The 23,058-nt window shown below is 43.6% G+C and overlaps 1 protein-coding gene across 1 annotated transcript in view; it reads left to right on the top strand.

Moving 5' to 3' along the window:
- Nucleotides 1-13,853: 13,853 nt before the first annotated feature.
- The window catches only part of LOC311247934 (ubiquitin-fold modifier-conjugating enzyme 1-like), a gene marked incomplete at both ends in the record, with an annotated part of 44,643 nt that continues 35,438 nt past the window's right edge, over nt 13,854-23,058 (top strand). The window contains one exon of the mRNA XM_084338912.1: nt 13,854-14,030. Within this exon, the coding sequence (XP_084195038.1) occupies nt 13,854-14,030 (177 nt within the window). The remainder of the gene's footprint in view (nt 14,031-23,058) is intronic.

Below are 23,058 nucleotides of genomic sequence, written 5' to 3'. Positions count from 1 at the left end.
GGTGCCGAAACATACTCCACAGCACGACCAACACCGACATCGACGCCTACCGACACAGACCTCACCTTTGTACAAGCCGACCCGATAGCCAAACCTTGCACGCTGCTCCTCGGTCCGTCGCCGTCAGCCGAGGAACCACCAGCACAGGTCTGCGTCGTCAAAACAAGCTCCGGAGAATCCAGGGAAACACAATCCTCCGGTAAGCCCTCAACATTATTAATCTTCCTTAATCTTTTCATTTCCACTAGTTCGCATAGTGCATAGCATCCAGTGCGCTGGGACGAAAATAGAGGAAGGGTGTGTCATGACCAGAGTCATGATTATATGGGTGGTACCACCATAAGGGGCGGGGCCCCATACAGGTGGGGTGCATGTGTTTTGTTCGTGGGAGATACATTAGGTATCACAGGCGATATGGAGTATCTCGTAAGGCTCAGAGCGGGAGCGATGCCATACGAAGTATAACTTCACACCTCTATGTCCTTGCCTGTCAAGGAGTCTGGTTATATCCAGTTTACCAGTTTGTACTTTGTAGATGTTTTAGCTCAAATGTCTGACTAAAATGTCAGTATTATTCAGTTTTTGGTTTGAGGTAGGCCTCTCTCAGTCCAGGTACTTACTCCGTTATAACTCCAACAAAGCAACAAAACACTGGTCCTTGAGTTTGCCCCTGTGATCATAATGACCTTTCCGGTCAATTAGTCCAAAAACAGGTCTTAATTCCAGATTACCCGGATGTGTGGTGTGAAAATTATGAGATTGGTATAATCCTCTCTAGCTCCTTGTGTAGAGATATCCAGGTATATTCCAGATATATTCCTATTTGAGTGTATTTTTCCTATATATCCTATTTGAGTAGGAGTAGGAGCAGGAGCTCTTGAAAGACACAACCTCTCGCCTCGAACGTTCACACCTCTCTCTCTCTCACACACACTCTCTCTCACACACACACACACACACACACACACACACACACACACACACACACACACACACACACACACACACACACACACACACACACGCTCTCACACAAACAAACAAACACACTTTCACTCACACACACACACACACACACACACACACACACACACACACACACACGCTCTCACACAAACAAACACACTCACACACACACACACACACACACACACACACACACACACACACACACACACACGCTCTCACACAAACAAACACACTCACACACACAGACACACACACACACACACACACACACACACACACACACACACTATACACACATACACACACACAACCGAATAGGGAGACCACAGCTGTAATTATCCATGACTCATATCTTTGCCATCTTAAACTCACCTGAGAGGGAAAACCCCAACAATTCACTGCGCTCTATTGATCTCTGTTTGTCTTGACTGTCTATAAACAGAACCTTCACCAGAGCACATTGTATATTTGTATACAGTAAGAGGCTGAACAGAGCCACCCACCCACCTTTTCTCCTTCTCATCAGCCCGCAGGAGGACGACAGGGGGGTCTTTAATGCGAGGCAGGGCCAGGCAGCCACTAAGGGACCATGTTAAGGACCCTCCAATCAGTGATCTCGCTGGGATGTCATATCTGGGGCTGCTCCATAGACTTTATGAGGCCAAACAATGTTTGTGTTACACCCAAATGAGGTTTGCTAGCAGGTCTGAACCAGAATGAAAACCTCATGGTGCTCTACATGCTCACACATACTGTACATGTTATTATGGCCTCACAAAATCAAGCCCAATTCATTGTCTCTGAGATTGTTGTCTCTCCGATTTCTAGCTTTAGGAGAGTTTGTGTTCACAAATACCGACTCAACTGTTCCGGGACACAGGGAAAATACACAGGAACTCTCAAAATGGGTGGCATTCCACTTCAATTTACGTCAATGCAGAGCTGTCAAAGACAGAGGACGTGCGTATTCTAAAATAAATATTAAATAAATATCTCTAAAATAATATTTAGAGATCTGAGATGCAGTGTTAGGCGCCAAAGAGGCCACCTCTTCTGAGTGAGGGTTCATACCCGCTTGCACCGAAATAAGCTTTTAGTTCACTCCTTAGTTAGGGGGCAGGAATTACAATGAATTATACTATATAGTTGGGTGCTTGTTTAACTTCAGTCAAATATTGGTATCTGTCAGCATTTAACTAGTTTGGGTTATGTATAATGTAGTTAATTATAAAATATATATTTCCCCTAAATATTTGCCATTTTCCTGATTCTACCTGCCACCCTCTCTTTAACGTGAGGTTTAACCTGCCATGGTCATCACATCAAACACACTGTGATAATATTCTGCAAAATACTGTAGTTAATCTTTCTTTTTTGAGTAGTTTCCCCAAAACAGCTAATACTTTCTAATCTGTGAAATTGGTTTTGCTACATTGTTCTGCACATTAATGCATTCATGCAAAAGGACCTTCTTAAAATCTATAAAAATCTTTGCCTGGTCACTATGTTTCTTTTCAGCCCCTGGACTCCTCTGGTCACTATGGTTCTCTTCAGCCCCTGGACTCCTCTGGTCACTATGGTTCTCTTCAGCCCCTGGACTCCTCTGGTCACTATGGTTCTCTTCAGCCCCTGGACTCCTCTGGTCACTATGGTTCTCTTCAGCCCCTGGACTCCTCTGGTCACTATGGTTCTCTTCAGCCCCTGGACTCCTCTGGTCACTATGGTTCTCTTCAGCACCTGAACTCCTCTGGTCACTATGGTTCTCTTCAGCCCCTGGACTCCTCTGGTCACTATGGTTCTCTTCAGCCCCTGGACTCCTCTGGTCACTATGGTTCTCTTCAGCCCCTGGACTCCTCTGGTCACTATGGTTCTCTTCAGCCCCTGGACTCCTCTGGTCACTATGGTTCTCTTCAACATCTGGACTCCTCTTAGGCCGTGAAAGATATATTGGTGTAGCTTTAGGAATAAAAATGTCTCCATTTACAATCCTGCCAGTTTTGCGCAATCATAATTTTAAAGTCGGGACTAGATCTTTCCTCGCGAATGGATACTTGGTCACAGCATCGTTTTATTTGACGTAATTGATGCGAGTTCGGTCACGTATCTTGCGCTCGACAAATAGCAACTGTCTTTGTTGCGAGGACAAAAAACACCTTCTAAAGTTCGCAAAAAGGTTTCTAAACAATGTTATAGGCATCTCACGTCTGTTCAGAAAGAATGTGTACAAGATTTTACACAGACACAGTGGGATAGATATAGAAACTGTGTCGAACTGGAACTGTGGCTTAATCTACCAGGCCAGAATCATACCATTGCGGAGAAATACAAACATTGTTTAGAGATCGATTTTGCCAATGTTCCTGGAGATGCTGGTTTTCACGCAACTTGCGTTTTATCGACAAAAAGCGCCTGGATACAGCTGAGAAACAGGCCACAATGTGTTCTGCAGCTCAAGATGTGGATACTAGGGATGGGTACCGAATTCGGTACTTTTAAGGTACCGAACCAAAACATGTCGGTACTACCGAGTATCGATTCAAGTGAGATACCAAAAAATATATATAATAATAATAATAATAATAATAATAATAATAATAATAATAATAATAATAATAATAATAATAATAATAATAATAATAATAATAATAATAATAATAATAATAATAATAATAATAATAATAATAATAATAATAATAATAATAATAATAATAATAATAATAATAATAATAATAATAATAATAATAATAATAATAATAATAATAATAATAATAATAATAATAATAATAATAATAATAATAATAATAATAATAATAAAAATTACCTTTTTCTTTTCATGTCAACGTTCACACGCACAATACATGCTTACCTAGGATTTGACTTGATTCAAAAACAAAGCAGTCGGAGCAATGGCAAGCCGAAAACGGTCGAAATTGTAGTTATTTGAAGTTTGGATTTTTTTTTTACGACTGAGGTAGGTAAAAAAAAGATTTTGAGACTAAAGTACAGAAAAAAGGTACCGTTGGGTACCGGTATCGATTCACAGGTACCGGTACCGGTACCGGTACCGTATCGGTTGAAATGTGAAAGGTACCCATCCCTAGTGGATACACTATTTGATGCTGTGCGGAAAGACAGTTTAGCTGTGTTTTTGTTTACATAACTAGCATTCTAACAGCCCTGCTGGTCTCTGACAAGAACAAGTTACAGGTTGAAAAAAACCTCAGCTCGGAACTAGGCAAAATCTGCATATGGCTCGCCGATAACAAACTATCATTACACATGGGCAAAACAGAGTCCATTCTCTTCGGTTCAAATAACAAACTCAGCAAGACCGACAGCTTCTCAGTTACAGTGGGTGACAATATTGTCACAAAGAAAGATGAAATTACCTACCTGGGTTCCATCCTAGAGGCTAATCTTTCCTGTGACAAAATGGCATCCAATGTACCACCATATGGCCGACGTTAAAATACAGTCTATTCAGCTATGCACAGTTCACGCAGGAGGCAAATGTATTCCTAATACCATTATTTATTGTTAACTTTTGTCAGACACAATGTACAAAGGGGTAGCACTAGAACTAGCAAACTCTTCCACACAACTCATACAATGCAAGGGGCATTGTATTTCAGCAAATGTACTTAATTCTCTCTCTCTCTCTCTCTCTCTCTCTCTCTCTCTCTCACACACACACACATACACACACACACACACACACACACACACACACACACACACACACACACACACACACACACACACACACACACACACACACACACACACACACACACACACACACACACACACACACACACACACAAAAAATGGCATCCAATGTAATAAAAAAAGTCAACCAACGAACTCGATTATTGTACCGGATCTCCTCTCTGGTAAACAAGAATACCCTGAAGACTCTGGCAGGAGCACTCATTCAAGGGTACTACGACTATGCTTGCACCTCATGGTACGAAAGCACCTCAAAGGCACTAAAAAACAAATTACAAACATCTCAAAACAAACTAGTCAGACTACTGCTTGACCTGACTCCTAGAACCCACCTCACCCCTGCCCACTTTGACAACCTAGGATGGCTTAGAGTAGACGACAGAGTACAGCAACTTGCAATGGGCCTGGTCTACAAGATACACTACACGAACAAGGTACCCATGTACATGTCAAAATACTTCCCAAAGGTCAACATGTCAAATATCCACTCGCCGCCCTCCAATTCCAGATTGGCGTTGCATGCAGCTACTTTATCTGCCAACTTGAACACAGTTGTCATCATTGCCTCGTTTTAGTGATGCACCGATGTGAAAATTGTGGCCGATACCGATAACCGATATTAATATTGCTGTTCTGGCCGATACCGATATTTACCGATGTCGATATCTCTGTATAGAAAACACTTTTTTATGATAATCAAATAAAGAGCTATTTTCCAAAACGCATAATTTTTTTTACTTTTGTAAATTATTTTCAGAAATGACTGATATTTTGAAACTATTTAAGGCCGGCCCTATCTTGATATCGGACCGATACCGATGTGTAAAAAAACGGCCATATCGGCCGATATTATATCGGCGGCCGATATATCGTGCATCACTACCTCGTTTGCTATCTTGTCGCCACATATTATGCAGAGAGGACCTCGGCACGCAAGAATCACCGACCTGTTGCGATAAACCCGTATTTTAAGTATGACTCCTGTTTATTAAAAGAAGCTTTATGTGTCTTGGAGGTCGTATGCTCCTCTTCTAGCTCCTCAGTTGGTATTTCCCCGTTGCAAAGAAGCTATCCAAAGACGTTTGTTTTGTTTTTGCACACATTTTTGCTAACGTTAATCGCTCGCATCCCCAACACGGAAGTGAAAGTGCGTTAGGGAAAATATACACGCGGCCCGGTGCTACTGAAGTGGGGAAATGTTTGGTGTTTGTATGTATGTGTGTGTCTGTGTATGTGTGTGTGTGTATGAGTGTGCGCTCCATGGTATATGTGGTGTGTGTGCAGGGCTGTACACTGCGAGCATCTCGTCGCAAATTGCCCCCTAATCTGGCCGGTGCAAGTGGAAAATATCATCTGGGGGCAAGCTTGCGAGTAGTGATTGCAACCCTTCATTCGCATTTCACTCCTAAATTAATCCATACAAATTGGATAAAACATTAGCCTACAACCAGGGCATAATGTTGCGGTTGTAACTTCATTAGACAGACCAGCGCGGACCTTTAATAACATGCAATTTGATTGACACGAGCAATGGGCTAACGTTAGCTGCTATCCACGGTATCCATTAATATTATGCTAAGCTAACTAGCGTTAGCTGCTGCTAACCCTGGACACCAGTCAAAGCGGACTCCACAACACTAGTTCCATTCGGGAGGAAAGGGGGTGGGTTATATTGACAACGCTTGACATAGAGCTGCCGCGATTACCGCATTACCGCGGTATCGCTGTTACATCACGGCCACCGCAGAGTAGGCTGAATACCGCGTCACCGCTGTTTTTTATAATAATAATAATAAATTACCCTCCTCTCGTTGGGCTTGCGGCTCTGCAGATATACCCTACTCCTCCATCGAGGTTCCAAGCGACCCTATTGGGTACCAGAAAAGTCACGTGAAACATTGCAGACCACTGATTGGTCAGAAGAGAGACGCGTCACACGTTTTTTACATCCTGAATGTCAGCTCATCACAACACGGCTAATAACGTTAGCTTTAACTCTCCGCCGGAGTGGACTACCATCGCTCTTCAGGAGTACTAAACGAGACATAATGATTTTACTGTCTGCAGCGAATGTTATAATAAAAGCCCTTCGTTCTATACACTTGTCTGATTGAAAACTTTATTAACAGACCGCAGAATGGGACAACTCAGCACGCTCTGAGCAAAGAAAGGAACTGAGATATGAATAGAGTATTGCTTGCCTTGATATGGTCCGGTAAATACGCTGATGTTATTGAACGTATAACTATATAATGTTAATGCCACCAAACGAATGCCTTTATTATAAAGTAGTAACTTTATAGTAATAATAATAAGAAAGGGTCGGGGGGGTTAGGGGTAACCACCCCTGCCCGCGACACCGAGTGAACTGCGCACGACCAGAGGGGAAACTTCGAATCCGTGTTTCACTTTCAATAACTAATGCGTGCTTGCCGAATCCCAAACAATATTCATGCTGCAAAGTCATCCTCTAAAGATAGACATTTAGACTAGAGGCAGGCTATATGCTATAAAGAGTAGACTACTACTAAAAAAAAAAATGCATTCAAACTTTTTTTTTTTTTTTTTTTTTTGTGCGTGCGGTAATAACCGCGGCGGTAGGAAATATTTTGCAAATGTGTGCGGTAAGGAAAACATCAATACCGCGGCAGCTCTAGCTTGACAACAGAAGTTTAAACATAACTTCATATTTATTGGTTATTCGTTTCTGTTACTGTATATCATCCACTTTCCATCTCCGTCTGTTAAACGCTTCCTGTTTACATTCGAGCGTGACGTCATCACCTACGGCAGCTTAGACGATCAAAACGCGAACCTAGAACAAAACCCGGGGGGGGGGCTGGCTCTCTCATTCGTTCTCGCCCCCTCTCTCTCTCTCTCTCTCTCTCTCTCGCTCTGATTGATTGAAAACTTTATTAACAGATTGCAGAATGGGTACAATACAGTACAGCTCTCTCTACATTCAATGATTTAAAGTAGCCAAACGTTACAGACAGTATAAATACTAACTGGATAGTTGATGATATAAACATTTAATTTCATTATCTGAAATATTCTAAAATCATTAAGTCTGCTATAAGCCATTATCCCTTTGTGTGTGTGATTATTATTTTCTCACAGTAGTGTGTGTATATATATATACCCAAAAGTTTTTATATAAATGGTCTTAGATGTAAATACATTTTTTATTAGTGTGTCAGTAGACTACTCTTAGTACATTTTCATTAAATTATTTTTTAAAGCATCTTCATGGTTTAATAATGCAAACATATGTTGCAGGGACTTATTATAATCATCATATTGGCGTGACTGTATGCATCAAAGGGTTAAATCAAGCATTTTTAAGTGCTTTAGAGGAAATGTCAAAATATTGCGATATATATCGTGTATCGTGATATGGCCAAAAAATATCGCGATATCATTTAGAGGCCATATCACCCAGCCCTACTATAATGGTAAAATAGTTGTTTAAAAATGTGCCCCTAAAAAATATTCTTTGCCCCTAAATTTCTCATTTAGGGGCAAGTGTGCCCCTAATGAAAAAGCTTAGCGTACAGCCCTGGTGTGTGTGTGTGTGTGTGTGTGTGTGTGTGTGTGTGTGTGTGTGTGTGTGTGTGTGTGTGTGTGTGTGTGTGTGTGTGTGTGTGTGTGTGTGTGTGTGTGTGTGTGTGTGCGCTGCCCGTGTGCTTCCCGCAGTCAGTGGAGGAGCCGCACATACAGTATACATTAACACACACACACACACACACACACACACACACACACACACACACACACACACACACACACGCACACACAAAGCAGTAAACATTAACACACACACACAAAATAATCATCACAATCAAGTGTTGTAACATCAGTGTTGCAAAGGAATGTGTGACCACCATAATCATGCATCCTGCCATATGCACAGTTGACTTTAATATCACATTCAATTACATATCACATGCCTCCCTTCCCATGTATAAATCATGTGGCCCGGTCCTTGCAGAACACGCAAAATATCACCTTTTGATGTCCGACTCAAATTAAATTCTGAAATAAGTCATTTTGCGGCAGTTATTATTAACCAGAGCTTTGATTCCCGACATGAGAGCTTCATGACACATATTTGATTACCCATGCATGTTGAAGTGAAAATATTTCCCCTTCAAGAACAATTTCACAGCAACTATCACCCACACCACTTCTCTTTGTCATACACACGTTTGCGCTCACACTTACACATGCACACACATACCCCCCTCTCTCTCTCTCTCTCTCTCTCTCTCTCTCTCTCTCTCTCTCTCTCTCTCTCTCTCTCTCTCTCACACACACAAAAACACACACCATGGTTCTCCCATAGGAGTTCTGTGGAGACTCCCCCGCAATAGAGGGGATTATAGATTTTTTCTTTTGCCCTGCGCACCCGAGTGTTTCCAATGAAATAAGGAGCCTCCTCTTTGCGTAAGTCATTAACATTTAAACCATTTCCCCATTGTGCTGAATATCATGCATTACAGCCTCCTGGACCGTACGCAAAATACCCCTCCATCACCGCCTTAGAATAGAATAGAATAGAAATACTTTTATTATCCCGTGGGAAATTTGACACTGCAAATCGCTCAACATTTAAACATTTAGACAGAACAGGTCACGAATTAGAATAATAAAACAAATCAAATCAAGTTGCCTAGGATAAGAGTAGAGTAAAATAGAATAAAAATGGAATACAATATACAGTAAATAAATACAGTAAAAATATACTGAGGTCTACAGTAGGTGTAGTATCTGCCTTGCATCTGATGTCAGAGAAAGGAATGACTGAGTGCAAGGTGTGTGTGTGTGTTTATTATTGTGCCGTGTACGTGTGAGAGAGAGAGAGAGAGAAGAGAGAGAGAGAGAGAGAGAGAGAGAGAGAGAGAGAGAGAGAGAGAGAGAGAGAGAGAGAGAGAGAGAGAGAGAGAGAGAGAGAGAGAGAGAGAGAGAGAGAGAGAGAGAGAGAGAGAGAGAGAGAGAGAGAGAGAGAGAGAGAGAGAGGGGGGGGGGGGGGATAGAGTTCAGAAGAGAGTGAGAGATTGAGACGGACAAAGAGAGACAGACTCTTGACAGAGTGTAATGTAATTCCAGTTGCTGTCTGTCTGTCTGTCTGTCTGTCTGTCTGTCTGTCTGTCTGTCTGTCTGTCTGTCTGTCTGTCTGTCTGTCTGTCTGTCTGTCTGTCTGTCTGTCTGTCTGTCTGTCTGTCTGTCTGTCTGTCTGTCTGTCTGTCTGTCTGTCTGTCTGTCTGTCTGTCTGGCTGCCAAGCCTCAGGCCTGAGGGAGGCTCAGACCGATGCAGACTCTGATTGATTGCTTTTGATAAAAGACAGGAGCTGAACTGAGGAATATCCCAAACCAACATATCTGGAACAGAATGAAAACCATTATCAGAGGAAGCTCAAAATCCTACAAAATCCTATAGCGCTGTGGTTTACCAAGCAGACGGGTGATGGAACACAGGCTGACTAACTAACGGACTCTCTACTGGGCCAATTAGGAATAGCAGGGAACCGATACGCCAGAGCAGCTCTCTCCCTGTTGCTAAGCAACCCTTTAATTCAGAGATTTCTGGTAAAGGTGACTGTTCTCTGACAGGTACACATGTAATAACACCTCCCCACCTCCGAGCCGCTCTTACAGTAGTTCTCTCTCAATCTATTCCTCTCTCTCTTTCTCGCTCTCTCTCTCTTTTCTCCCCCCCCACCCCCCCTCTCTCTCTCTCTCTCTCTACATATCCTCAGGAGTCAGGCATCAGTTTATTTTCTGGCCACCAAATCCCCTTCTCTCCTCTTGGGTTCAGGTTGACATGTTCTGTTTAGATCAGCACTGTTGCCATAGCACCGGAACTTAGCACTGGTGGTTCTCAGAGCCTGCATGAGTCTTGTTAGGCAAACTGTACGTTTGGCAAGAACCGAGAGAGGGACAGCAGCTATACTGTAGCATAGTGTATCTTGGCTGGGTACTACTGGGTAGATCTGGCACGCCCTATTACTGAGACATGTGGAGGACAGGTGGTGTGCGCCTAATGCAAGGAGACATGTTTGACGGGAGGTTCATAACCCCGTGGCATGATGCCCATGCTGTGCGCCGCCCAACTGTTTACATCTAAACTAGGCTCCTAATTGCCAAGCGCCGCTGTACTGCTCACACGACACACAACATTGTTTCTTATAAACCGGTGTCTTGTTGACATAGTGGTGCCCGCAGTCGAGCACAGATGAGGTTCACAGATTACATCTTTCCATATTGACATATTTATGATTTAAAGATGATGTTTGCGTGTGACCTAACGTCAAGAGGGACATCATTTGAACATTGACAAGAAAGCAAATCAGCATCTCCTTTTCACATGGGCTCTCTACTAGTCTATCTCCTAGTCTCTCTACTAGTCTCTCTACTAGTCTCGGGGCACAGTGGATCGGGAGGTAGAGCAGTCGTCTGGTAATCCAGATGTTCCCGGTTCGATTCCTGCTCCTCCCGGGCAGTGTGTTGAAGTATCCTTGAGCAAGACACCTAACCCCTAATTGCTCCCGATGAGCAGGTTGGCACCTTGCATGGTTGCCATGGTTTGGCTATAACACGCTTGCAAACCACTTTACTACATCTGCATTCTTATGTGGGATATTACATGGAGTAAACTGTCCCTACAGCAACCATGTGCACCGCAGGCTCATCACACCCAGGCCTCAACAGTCTGTTGCTTCAAGCAGCCACATGCTCAGTGGCTTCGGTTTGTCATCAACAATAACAGCCTATAATCTACTGCTCCCTCCAGAGTCTGCTTTTCTCAGCATCTCCAACTACGAGATAATCATAATCATCCACTCCATGAATGTTGACATTTTCATTGATCAAAATGCACAGAAGCTGCTGTACCATTAATGCCTCCCTACCTGGTCATGTGGAATCTTTATATAATTCCATCATATTATATTTTAACTTTATATATCCCATCATATTATCTCACAATGAACTTACTTACATCTGCATTCTTACGTGGGCTATTACCTACACACCCACTCAGGGGCGTAGCTGGGGGGGGGGGGGGGGGGGGGTAGCTTAGGATGATTCCAAGGGCCCAGCACTGAGGGGGCCCCAAAAAAAGAAAAGAAAAAAAAATCTTTTTTTTTACTCACTCAGGTGTATTATTGATGCTCTCATTGATACTATGTTTGTTTCTGAAGTGTGTGTGTGTGTGTGTGTGTGTGTGTGTGTGTGTGTGTGTGTGTGTGTGTGTGTGTGTGTGTGTGTGTGTGTGTGTGTGTGTGTGTGTGTGTGTGTGTGTGTGTGTGTGTGTGTGTGTGTGTGTGTGTGTGTGTGAGATATATAGAGAGAGAGGGGGGGCTTTGGTAGACTATTGCATTGGTCCATTCATTGAAGATGAACGCAATGCGACATCCTTTACTAGGCTCACCCACCAACAGTGCAGGTGCTGAACTGCTGATCCGAATGTATAGGTAAAAACCATATTATGCGTTTTCATCAATAAAAAAACTGCCAAAAAAATTTCGCTCGCGCGCTTACGCGCGCTCGCAGTCAGTTGGGGCCTACAAATACATTCTTTCATGGAGCCCAGAATCTGGAGCTACACCCCTGCACCCACGCCTCAAACATCTTTACTCATACTCACAAGCCTTCAGTTTGTCATTAACACTTTGAGTGCCAGCAGGGGGAGCCAGAAATAGGCGCTTGAATGCCAGCGCTGTAGTCAATGGAGGGCGATCATATTTGCGAACGCATAAACTATATCTTGAATTATGGCTATGTGTCTAATACGCCCGTCGCTTATCAATGACTTGTTTCCAGTCAACATTGTTGAAACGGATTGTTTTTTAATCGGTTCATTTCCGTTTTATACCATTTTGAAAAACGCTCGTTTTTTTAAACTTACAGAAAAAATAAAGATTCTGCAGGAATCGCGCTTTACTGGAATACACAAAACACGTTATAATTTCTCGGCCTATTTATGAATAGTTTTCAAATAAACGCTAGATTATCGATAGTATATGTGTACTTATGCATGCTAGAGAAGCGGGCTGAAAAATCGATTATCTTATTTCCTGATCAGCACACACACACTCACAGCCAGACACACACATATGGGACACGCTGAGATATAGGTGAAAAGAGCTCTGATTATCCCAAGACTGGTAAAATAGATTCCTTACCTCAGATCAGATGTTCTCCAAAAAGATTATTGCAATTCCTGATCGCCATTCCAAATATCGATCACGTTTATTGATCCAACGCTGGGTACAGGTAACACATATTCCAGGCTGTTCTGATGGTCGGCAATGAGTGGGATCGTCTCCGGTTACATGCCTGACAAGTAAAATGTGGAATCCGGACTCTTTTTTTCCCATCCATTTCATTCAGTCCAATCCAATGGGTGCAGTACCATCCGGAGAGACGATAGGGGGTGGTATTTTCCCTGTTCGAGCTCACTGGTAACGTGAGGCTAGATTGATGAAAAATGTATGGAAATCGATAATAAAAAAATAACGATTAAATAACGAGATTTCTCGTTCTTGGCACTCAACGCATGGCATGAACTAACAAGATTTCTCGTCGTTGGCACTCAAAGTGTTAACAGTAGTAGCCTAGTAGAAGCTGCCATTAATCCTTTCACTACCACACTACCAAATGGTTAACCCTTTCACTGCGACAATACAGAAGGTTAACCCTTTCACTGCCACATGACGAAGGGTTAACCGTCTGTAGTGTGGTAGTGAAAGGGTTAACCGTCTGTAGTGTGGTAGTGAAAGGGTTAATGCTTCCCTACGTGGTCATGTTGAATCTGGATTTACTTTGTTCATGCACTTTATTTTGCAAAGTTAAGTTTAATCATTTAAAGTTGAATTACACTAACCATATTTAATCATCACCATCAAACATCATCATCATGGGGTTCCGGTTCCGGGTCGGTAGGATGTGAACGTCTCTGAGCCACGCTGCCGCTCCCGTACTTTTATTTTACTTTAAAAAGCCTTTTTTTTTTATTTTCAAGATAATTGAACCACTAATATACAACATCCGTATCTAAGACTGTACTATTCGACCCAAAAAGGAAAAGAATAACGAGCGTGATGACTGCGCGAGTCTTGAGAAGCGAGGCCGCCCCTGTGGATGGGGCTACCATGGCTAAGCTAATGGAGGAGCTCAAACAGGCCTTCACCACGGAGTTCAGAACGTTTGCTGCCTCGCTCGAGTCTAGACTCGACGGCTTCCAGCAGGAGATCGCAGACCATACCCAACGCTTGACCTCCGTGGAGGACGGCATGGATAGGTGGTCGGATAGGATGGTGGAGCTGGAAGTAAGATGCACAGCTCAGGATGTAGTCATCGACAAGCTAAGAAACAAGCTAATTGATGTTGAATCACGTAGTCGGCGTTCTAACATACGCATCCTGGGCCTGGACGAATCCCTGCATAGCAACCGTCCCAGTGTCTTTTTCGCGGAGGTCCTGGTGGAAATCATGGGGAAAGATGTCCTCGCTACACCACCGGAGCTTGACCGATGCCACAGGACGCTAACACCCAGACCAGCACCAGGCTCCAGGCCTAGGGCCGTAATTGCCCGCTTACATCACTACAAGATCAAAGAGACTATTATCCTGGAAGCTCGCAAGAGGAGAGGGAATGTGACATACAGAGGGAAACCAGTCTCGATCTTCGAAGATTATCCCCCCGAGGTGGTCGAGCAACGATCACAATACCGAGATGTCATGGGGCCCCTGTACAAGCGCGGATTTAAACCATCGCTCCAGTTCCCTGCGAAGCGAATCATCCGAACCAAGGAGGGCAGGTTGCATCTACCATCGCCTAAGGACGCCGTGGACTTCCTGAGGACCCGGCCCAGAGGGACCTCAACACCGGTTTCGCCAGGGCGAGACGCCGAGACGCGGACCCGACACCAGCTTCACCGGGGCGAGACGCGGACCCGACGCTGGCTCCACCGGGGCGAGACGCGGACCCGACACCAGCTTCACCGGGGCGAGACGCGGACCCGACGCTGGCTCCACCGGGGCGAGACGCGGACCCGACACCAGCTTGACCGGGGCGAGACGCGGACCCGACGCTGGCTCCACCGGAGCTGAACGTGGACCCGACACCGGCCTCATCAGATCCTGACGTGGTAGTAGCGTTAGCATACTGCGGCTATCACACAGAGAGGGGTCGCATTTGATATTTTATTACATATGTGAGTATGGATGAATACTTGACGTTAGGCCTCGCCTGGAAATTTATCTTTTTATTTTTCTCTCGCTATCTGACATAAGGGGAGGAGGGGGACAAGTATGTTGTATATGACTGTTGTACTGTTGCACGACTATAGCCACGGGCTAGGATGCTAACTGCTAACGTTTCGGAAGGAGCGGGACCTATTCTATTTTGTTTCAGATATTTCTGCCACGCTTATAACTTCTGCGCGATATACCAGCTCCCGGCCATGTTTTTGATCATTGCCACCGGGATGCATTTACTGTTGATTACACGTCGAGCGAGATGGGGTCTCGTGGCTGCGCCAACTGTTTGACTCCCAACCGGTTCATGCAACCCGCATGGCTCCCATTAATGTTTGCTGCTGACAATGTGCTCGCTGGAGCGGCGGGCAGCCCCCGGCACAGCGCCCTCCTCTGGTGGGGAGGCATAACTGTGTAGGGTCAAACCAGCGTCAGGGGAGATAACAGTCTCACGGACAAGGTATCACCCCCTCCCGGCCTGGTGGATGTACTGCGCGCCTGTTTTGCCGCAGCATGCCTGGCAGATACATCCCCCCCCCCCCTTTTACCGACAGTTCTGGGTTCCAGCCGTTGACCTTATGGTCACCCGTTGGCTTATGGTTCAATTTGATTTTTTCTTGTTTACTTTACACTTTGAGGCACTTTTGTATACAGGGAAATGTGGCAGTTGGCCACTGAGATGGTTCTACGAGTGGTAGGTTTGAAGTCTCTGGAAATGTTGGTGAGTCCCTGTGATGTTGGGGAAAGACCCACCGGTCCCACACATTTATATGTTTTTTATGTCATTAATATATGTTTTATGTATGGCTCAAAATACGTGTGCATGGTGTTTAAGATAAGTGAATTCTACATGCCCACAGGCTTGACCAGGTCTGCCCCACCTACACGCCCCTCAATGTTCTATGGCTACGGCTAACTCTGAGAGCTTCAAGCTCTGCTCCTGGAATGTTCGAGGCCTGCAGAAGTTGGCTAAGAGGAAGGCGATTCTGACCTTTTTAAGGAGGGAGAATGTGTCTATTGCTTTTTTACAAGAAACTCATATGGGGCCCAACGACACTGCTAAACTCCAAAAGAGCTGGGTAGGACAGGTCTTTGCTACAAACTATTCTACATTTAGTAGGGGAGTGGCCATATTGATCAATAAAAATCTCCCCTTTAGTAGGGATGGGTACCGAATTCGTTACTTTTGAGGTACCGAACCGAAACACAACGGTACTACCGAGTATCGAATCAAGTGAGAAACCGATTATTATTATTTTTTTTTTATTAATCTTTATTTTAATTTTTTTTTACCTTTTTTTTCATGTCAACGTTCACACGCACAATATATGCTTACCTAGGATTTGACTTGATTCAACAACAAAGCAGTCGGAGCAATGACAAGCCGAAAACTGTCGAAATTGTAGTTATTTGAAGTTTGGATTTTTTTTTTACGACTGAGGTAGGTAAATAACATTTCTTTAGACTAAAGTACCGAAAAAAGGTACCGTTGGGTACCGGTATCGGTTCAAATGTGAAAGGTACCCATCCCTACCCTTTAGACTTATAACTTCCTCTGTGGATAGCCAAGGTCGCTATGTGATTATCAAAGGGGTTCTTAAGGGTAAAGAAATGACATTTATGAATGTATACTGTCCCCCAGGCTACTCCCCTGACTTTCTATCCAAGATATTTACTGAATTTAATGGCCTGGCCTCTGAGAATGCTTTTGTGGGCGGAGACTTTAACTGTCACCTCATACCGTCTCTTGACAAACTCCCACCCAGTCTGGCTCCCCCCTCTAGGCAAGCAAAGATGCTCACCTCCCTATGCGAAGACACTGGATACTCAGATGTCTGGAGAACCCTTTGCCCATCCGAACTGAAGTTCACCTTTTTTAGCGGCCCACACAAGAGTAATAGTAGAATAGACTATTTCTTCATCCCTTCCTCTAAGCTCTTTCTAGTATCGTCCTGCACAATCGGAAGCATCGTTCTATCGGATCACACCCCTATATACCTGGGCCCTCATTTATCAATTTTCCTCAGAAAATGTTCTATTTCCACACGTAAGCACAGAATTTAGAATGTGTGCAAGCACAAAAAAAACTGGATTTATCACACGTGCGTACACAGGTCCTACGCACACCTGTCATGATAAATATTACCTTGGTCCTACGCCGAGGCTCGTGCACACTTTCACGTATTTGCATACCAAAACCGCCCCGATTAACCATATACGGTAATGGAACACCCCCATGAAATGTGGAAAAATGGACTAAACCGAGGGAAGCGTGTTATGAGACAGGCTGACAGACGTGTACACGTACGGTGATGTCGGATATGATATCTATTAACCATTGCTGCCTGGGCAGCGCAAACACTAATAAAGACTGTGCTGGAATATGACTGCCTTTTTTCGTTTTGTTTGATTAATACCCAGGGATTAAAGTTCTCCTCAATTTTATTCCAAATCGCGACGGATTTTCCATAAATGTTCTACCTGCTGCATATGATTTCTAGAGGCATACAATCTATTTTGATGTCAGTATGGGTAGCCTATATAAACAATAATACGAGAGCATATACAAGAACAATGAATTTCACTGCCATGTATGATGTAGCCTGCCTATGTGATCAATACAAACTGAATTCCATCATGTTTGTGTGCGGGAGCTCACAAGGCTGTTGTCACAATGGGTGGTACAGTAATAACAGTCTACACAATATCACGATGGACCATGCCATGTAGCCTATGTTCTATTATGACATGATCTGTGACGACAAATGTTCTAGAATGTTTGATTATGACAGCATGCCTATGATCAATAAAAACGCGAATTTGAATCCCATCATCATATTTACATAGTCTGTCCACTATCTTTATTACTTTGTTATTCCCCCCCCCCATCTATGTAAAGCGACTTTGCATGGGTCTCTTGAAAGGCGCTATGTAGAATGAAGCTATTATTATTGTTGTTGTTATTATTATTATCATGTCTGTGTGCTGAGCTCAGTGAAGTTTCAACGGAGCGAGGTAATCTATTCTAATCAACAAATTGAAATAGAAAGCATTCCGTTGTGGCCAATCTTATTTGGAAACATGACACGTCGCTTTAGCCTATATTCTCAAATTGCATTTAATGGCTGAATGAATGAAAACTTTATTTAACAGATTGCAGAATGGGTACAATACAGTACGGCTCAATACACACAATTGTTAAGGGGATGCAGACCAGAGAAAGACTTTTGTCTTGTTTACATCAGGGTCCCCCAACTCGAGTCCTCGATATCCTCGCGGACGGACCAGTATACCTTTATATCATATCATATTCATATTCATATCATAGTTTACTCTATCAGCCTACCAGCATGTAATACGTTCTTTGTTAGAACTCAACTCGTTATTATTTTGCGCATAGATTGCAGAAATACGGGGACGTTTTGATTTTGACACAGAATACAAGTCATGATATCACCCACACGATATATGCTCTGTGTCCAGAGCATGTATGTTTTTCATTCATTTAAGACACATTTATTGCAAGGGTTTTGTATACACATACACTCAACAAATAACCTCTGTCTGTTCTCGTTGCAATGCGTTTATATCGTGGGTGTTCATATGACTTGTATTCTGCTTACAGCTTCGGGGTTCCACTTATTACGTTTAACAATGGCAAAGCCTTTTAAATATAATCAAAACGTTCCCGTATTTCTGCAATATATGCGCAAAATAATAACGGGTTGAGTTACGCGGAGCGCAGTCAGTGCTTATTTCCGCGTTGTAAAAATATTCTACCACCGGGCGCCAACAACGCATGGTCCGACCTGTGCTTAAATATACGCACAAAGTCAAGCACAAGTTCAAATAGATAAATCCCACACTTTGCTTAGGAATGGTCGTACGCACGGCTTAAGCACATATCTGTGCGTACGTCAGGTTGATACATGAGGGCCCTGGTCTACTCCCTGTCAGAAGAGAGAGCGCTGTCGAGGCGTTGGCGCCTCAACCCATACCTCCTCAAAGATGATATATTTGTCTCCTATTTCGAATCGGAATTTAAAATGTTCTACTCAATAAACTTTCATTCTACGGATAACCCGTCTCTACTCTGGGAAACATCTAAGGTCTTTTCTCGTGGACTGATTATATCTTATGTATCATCCAAGAAGCGCAAGAAAAATGAACAATGCAAACTTCTTGAATCCAAACTAGCCGACCTTGAAAATCAGCATGTTTATAGAGCTTACGGCCACCAGAGCGGCGCTAAACACTCTTCTGATCCAGGACGCAGAATATTCTCTTAAATTTGCCAAACAGAGAATGTACGAACACGGTGACAAGCCGGGTAGGTGCCTGGCTAACTTGGCAAAAAAAAAGGCTGACACCCAAGTAATAGCCTCAATCTCTGACTCCAACGGGGTCAGGTCCTTTGACACCAAAACTATTAACAAAGAGTTTGCCTCTTTCTATGCCCAACTCTATAGGACCGAGCGACCCGATGGTGCTCTCTCTGACATGCAGGCCTTCTTCGCTGAATTACACCTCCCTAAGGTATCGAAAGATCAGAACTTGCTCCTTAACGCCCCAATTACGAAGGAAGAAGCTCTGGGCGCCCTTAAGGCTATGCCATCTGGTAAGGCTCCGGGCCCGGACGGTTTCGGATGCGAGTTTTATAAGGAATTCGGTCATATTCTATTAGATCCCCTGCTGGCAATGCTTAATCACTCCGCTGAGGTGGGGATACTGCCGCAGTCTCTACGGGAAGCTAATGTCTGCCTTCTCCTTAAGAAGGGTAAATGCCCTGAGGAGTGTGCCTCCTATAGGCCTATAGCCCTACTCAATTCGGACCAAAAGTTGCTTTCCAAGATCCTGTCCATGCGCCTGGAAAAAGTTCTCCCTTTTATTATTAACGAGGATCAGACCGGTTTTATTAAGGGTAGGAACTCTACCGACAACATGAGACGGCTCCTCAATATCATCCAAATGACTCGTGAGACAGACCACCCCGCGGTGGTTCTGTCTCTCTACGCGGAGAAGGCATTTGACCGTGTAGAATGGCCGTATCTATTTTTAACCCTCGCTGAATTTGGCTTAGGTGACACCTTTATTGACTGGGTCAAGGTTCTTTACAACTCGCGGATGTCGGCGGTCCTGACTAATGGACTTAGGTCTAGCAACTTTCCTCTACAACGGGGGAACCCCCAGGGGGATCCTCTTAGCCCTTTACTATTCGACATGGCCATAGAACCACTCGCACAGGCCGTAAGGCAGTCAGCCGAGATCTCAGGTATTAGAGTGGGCGGGAGGGAGCACAAAATCACTCTTTACGCGGACGACGTGCTGATCTTTGTGTCTAAGCCTGACTCTTCAATTCCATGTCTAACCCGCATGATTTCCACATTTGGAACCTTCTCGGGGTACAAAATAAACTTTTCCAAATCCGAAGCAATGCCACTTGGGACACTCAAATCTATTCCGATACTGCCCGAGCCCTTTCCATTTCGCTGGTCGCCCTCCGGCTTCGTTTACCTAGGAGTATTTGTGACACCCACCTATGATACGTTGTCTAAGGCCAATTTTCCCCCTCTTTTAGACACCATAAGGGCAGACTTAGTTAGATGGGCCCCTTTACCGATCTCCTGGCTGGGTAGCGTACTCCCCAGACTGTTGTACCCTCTCCAAATGATCCCAGTGCTGCTGACAAACAAGGTTATCAAGGTGCTAGAAGGCTGGCTAAGCTCATTCATTTGGAATGGGAAGAAACCGCGTCTGAAAATGGCCAAATTACAGATGGACAGTGATGGTCTAGACCTACCTAATATTAGACACTACCAGCTGGCGGCACACCTTAGGGTACTGGTTGGCTGGTTCAGATCAGACCCACTGTCAATATGGCTGGACGTTGAATCCTCGCAATCTAAGTCCCCCCTGTGGAACCTACTATTTATCAAAGACTTTAGGTCTGTGAGGAAAATGTGCTCCAACCCCATCACATTATGTTCCGTCAAGGCCTGGAAGACGGGCCGAGCCAAGCTGACCTCTCCTCTTACCCCGATTGTAGGCAATCCTGACTTTAAGCCAGACCAAATCGGCGGCGGCTTCAAGACCTGGTATAAGCAGGGAATAACCGATCTTGGCCACCTGTTTGATGGCCGGACGCTAATGTCCTTTACACAGCTGCAGCAGCGATATGGCCTATTGAAAGCGGAATTTTTTAGGTACCTACAAATTAGGCAGTTTATCACCAAGGACACCTCACTTTTAACTGACATCTCCACCTCGCAGGTGGAGAAAGCCCTCTCCTTGCAGATCCCCAAAAAACAAATATCTATCTTCTATAGTACTCTGAACCTTAATTCATCTTTATCTTCCTATGTTACTAAACAGTCCTGGGAAGAGGATTTGGACATAGAAATCACAGATGCAGACTGGCAGGATACGTGGACCTACGCAAAAAAAATCTCGGTTTGCAACCGCACCAAGGCCATCCAAATTAGAATATTGCATCGCATTCATATTACCCCTTTTCATGTCAACGTTCACACGCACAATATACGCTTAGGAGACATGCTCAAAAGATGTTGGTTCTCTTTGGATCCACCTACATATGTGAACAGACATTCTCAGTCATGACGTTTACCAAGTCCAGGTACAGATCTAAGATCTTCAGGAACTTTGTTCCAACTAGTAGCATAGTAATTGAATGCTGCTTCACCATGTTTTGTTTTAAGCCTAGGAACAGTTAGCAGGCCGCTCCCTGATGACCCGAGAAGTCTAGAGGGTTCATAGGATGGTAGCAAGTCAGGGATGTATTTTGTCCCTAAACCATCACATGATTTATAGATGAGTAACAGCATTTTGAAGTATATTCTATGACACACTGGTAGCCAATGCAGAGAGCTTAGAACTGGTGGAATATGATCAACTTGTCTTTGTTAGAACTCTAGCATCAGCATTCTGAATGAGCTGTACAGTAAGTGCTTTTTGGGAAGGCCTGAGAAAAGACTATTATAGTAGTCTAACCTAGTACTGGAAATGAAAGGGAGATTTCGTTTTTCTATGTTTCTTGTTTGGACATGTATCCTCTAAGGCAGGGGTGGCCAACCCGCTGCTCTTTGCCCGTCAATGTGCGGCTCTTCCATCCATACATTTTTTTTTTTTTAAATGGTCCATTTGCATGTTCTTGGTATCTGAATCTAGGGACATATATGGATCAGTGTCAGAAATAGTGTGTCTGTTACTAGGCTTGAGTAAATTGTAATGAACCAAAGGAGAATATCAATTCTATTTAAAAAAAAAATTATCTTTGACTGTAAATAACACCATGCTAAAATTGACCAGACCTGAAAAATCTAAGCAAATGAATAAAGGGAAGATGATTAAACAGAAGGTTTTGTAGATACAGTACTGAATTCTGCCATCTTTTTTATAATGTAAATTTCTCCACCATTCTTCATCATATTGCAACACCGTTTTTTGCAAGACGTTCACAGAAAGGTAGAGAAACTAACTGCGTTCTGTTTTATGGCAATAACGTTCAGGTTTGTGGGAGATAATCCCAAAAAATAAGAGAAATTAAAAAGTAAATCCAGAAGTCAGATGATTGACAGGGGCTGGTGTGAGCTGGGTAGGGTAGTTTTTCGAAATTTGAAAGCCCTGAGTCTCTTCCTTCAAAAGACTACACTCACTTTTGGCTGTGCCACTTCCTCCTGTCAATATGCGCTGGTTTCCGACTCAATGCCCTGAGATTTCTATAATCTTATATTTCACTAATAACAGTTAAAATAATTGGTAAACAAACATAATGCTGAAAATATACACTTTTACTGTATATCTCGGGCTTAAGAGGTTAACCCTGTGAGGCCCAAATTAAAAAGAAATTAGCAACTTCAGAGGCCAGAGGGTGGGACATATAAACACATTTACTATCAAATAGCATTGTGAGGCTGAACAACAGGACCAATTGACTATACATGTGCTTAAAGGGGAACTATCTTATAAATGGCTTTTTTCAGTGTTTACCATTGTTTCTTAGCTATGTGGACTTATATTAATAGGATATATGTCTCTAATTCTCATATTGGCGATTTCTTCCAATTCTCCTCTCACAATA

Source organism: Notolepis coatsorum, assembly GCF_963971535.1.
Source record: "Notolepis coatsorum genome assembly, contig: SCAFFOLD_212, whole genome shotgun sequence".
Taxonomy (NCBI): Eukaryota; Metazoa; Chordata; class Actinopteri; order Aulopiformes; family Paralepididae; genus Notolepis; species Notolepis coatsorum.
Note: the sequence above shows the minus strand (reverse complement) of the source record. Positions and strands in the feature narration are given on the sequence as shown.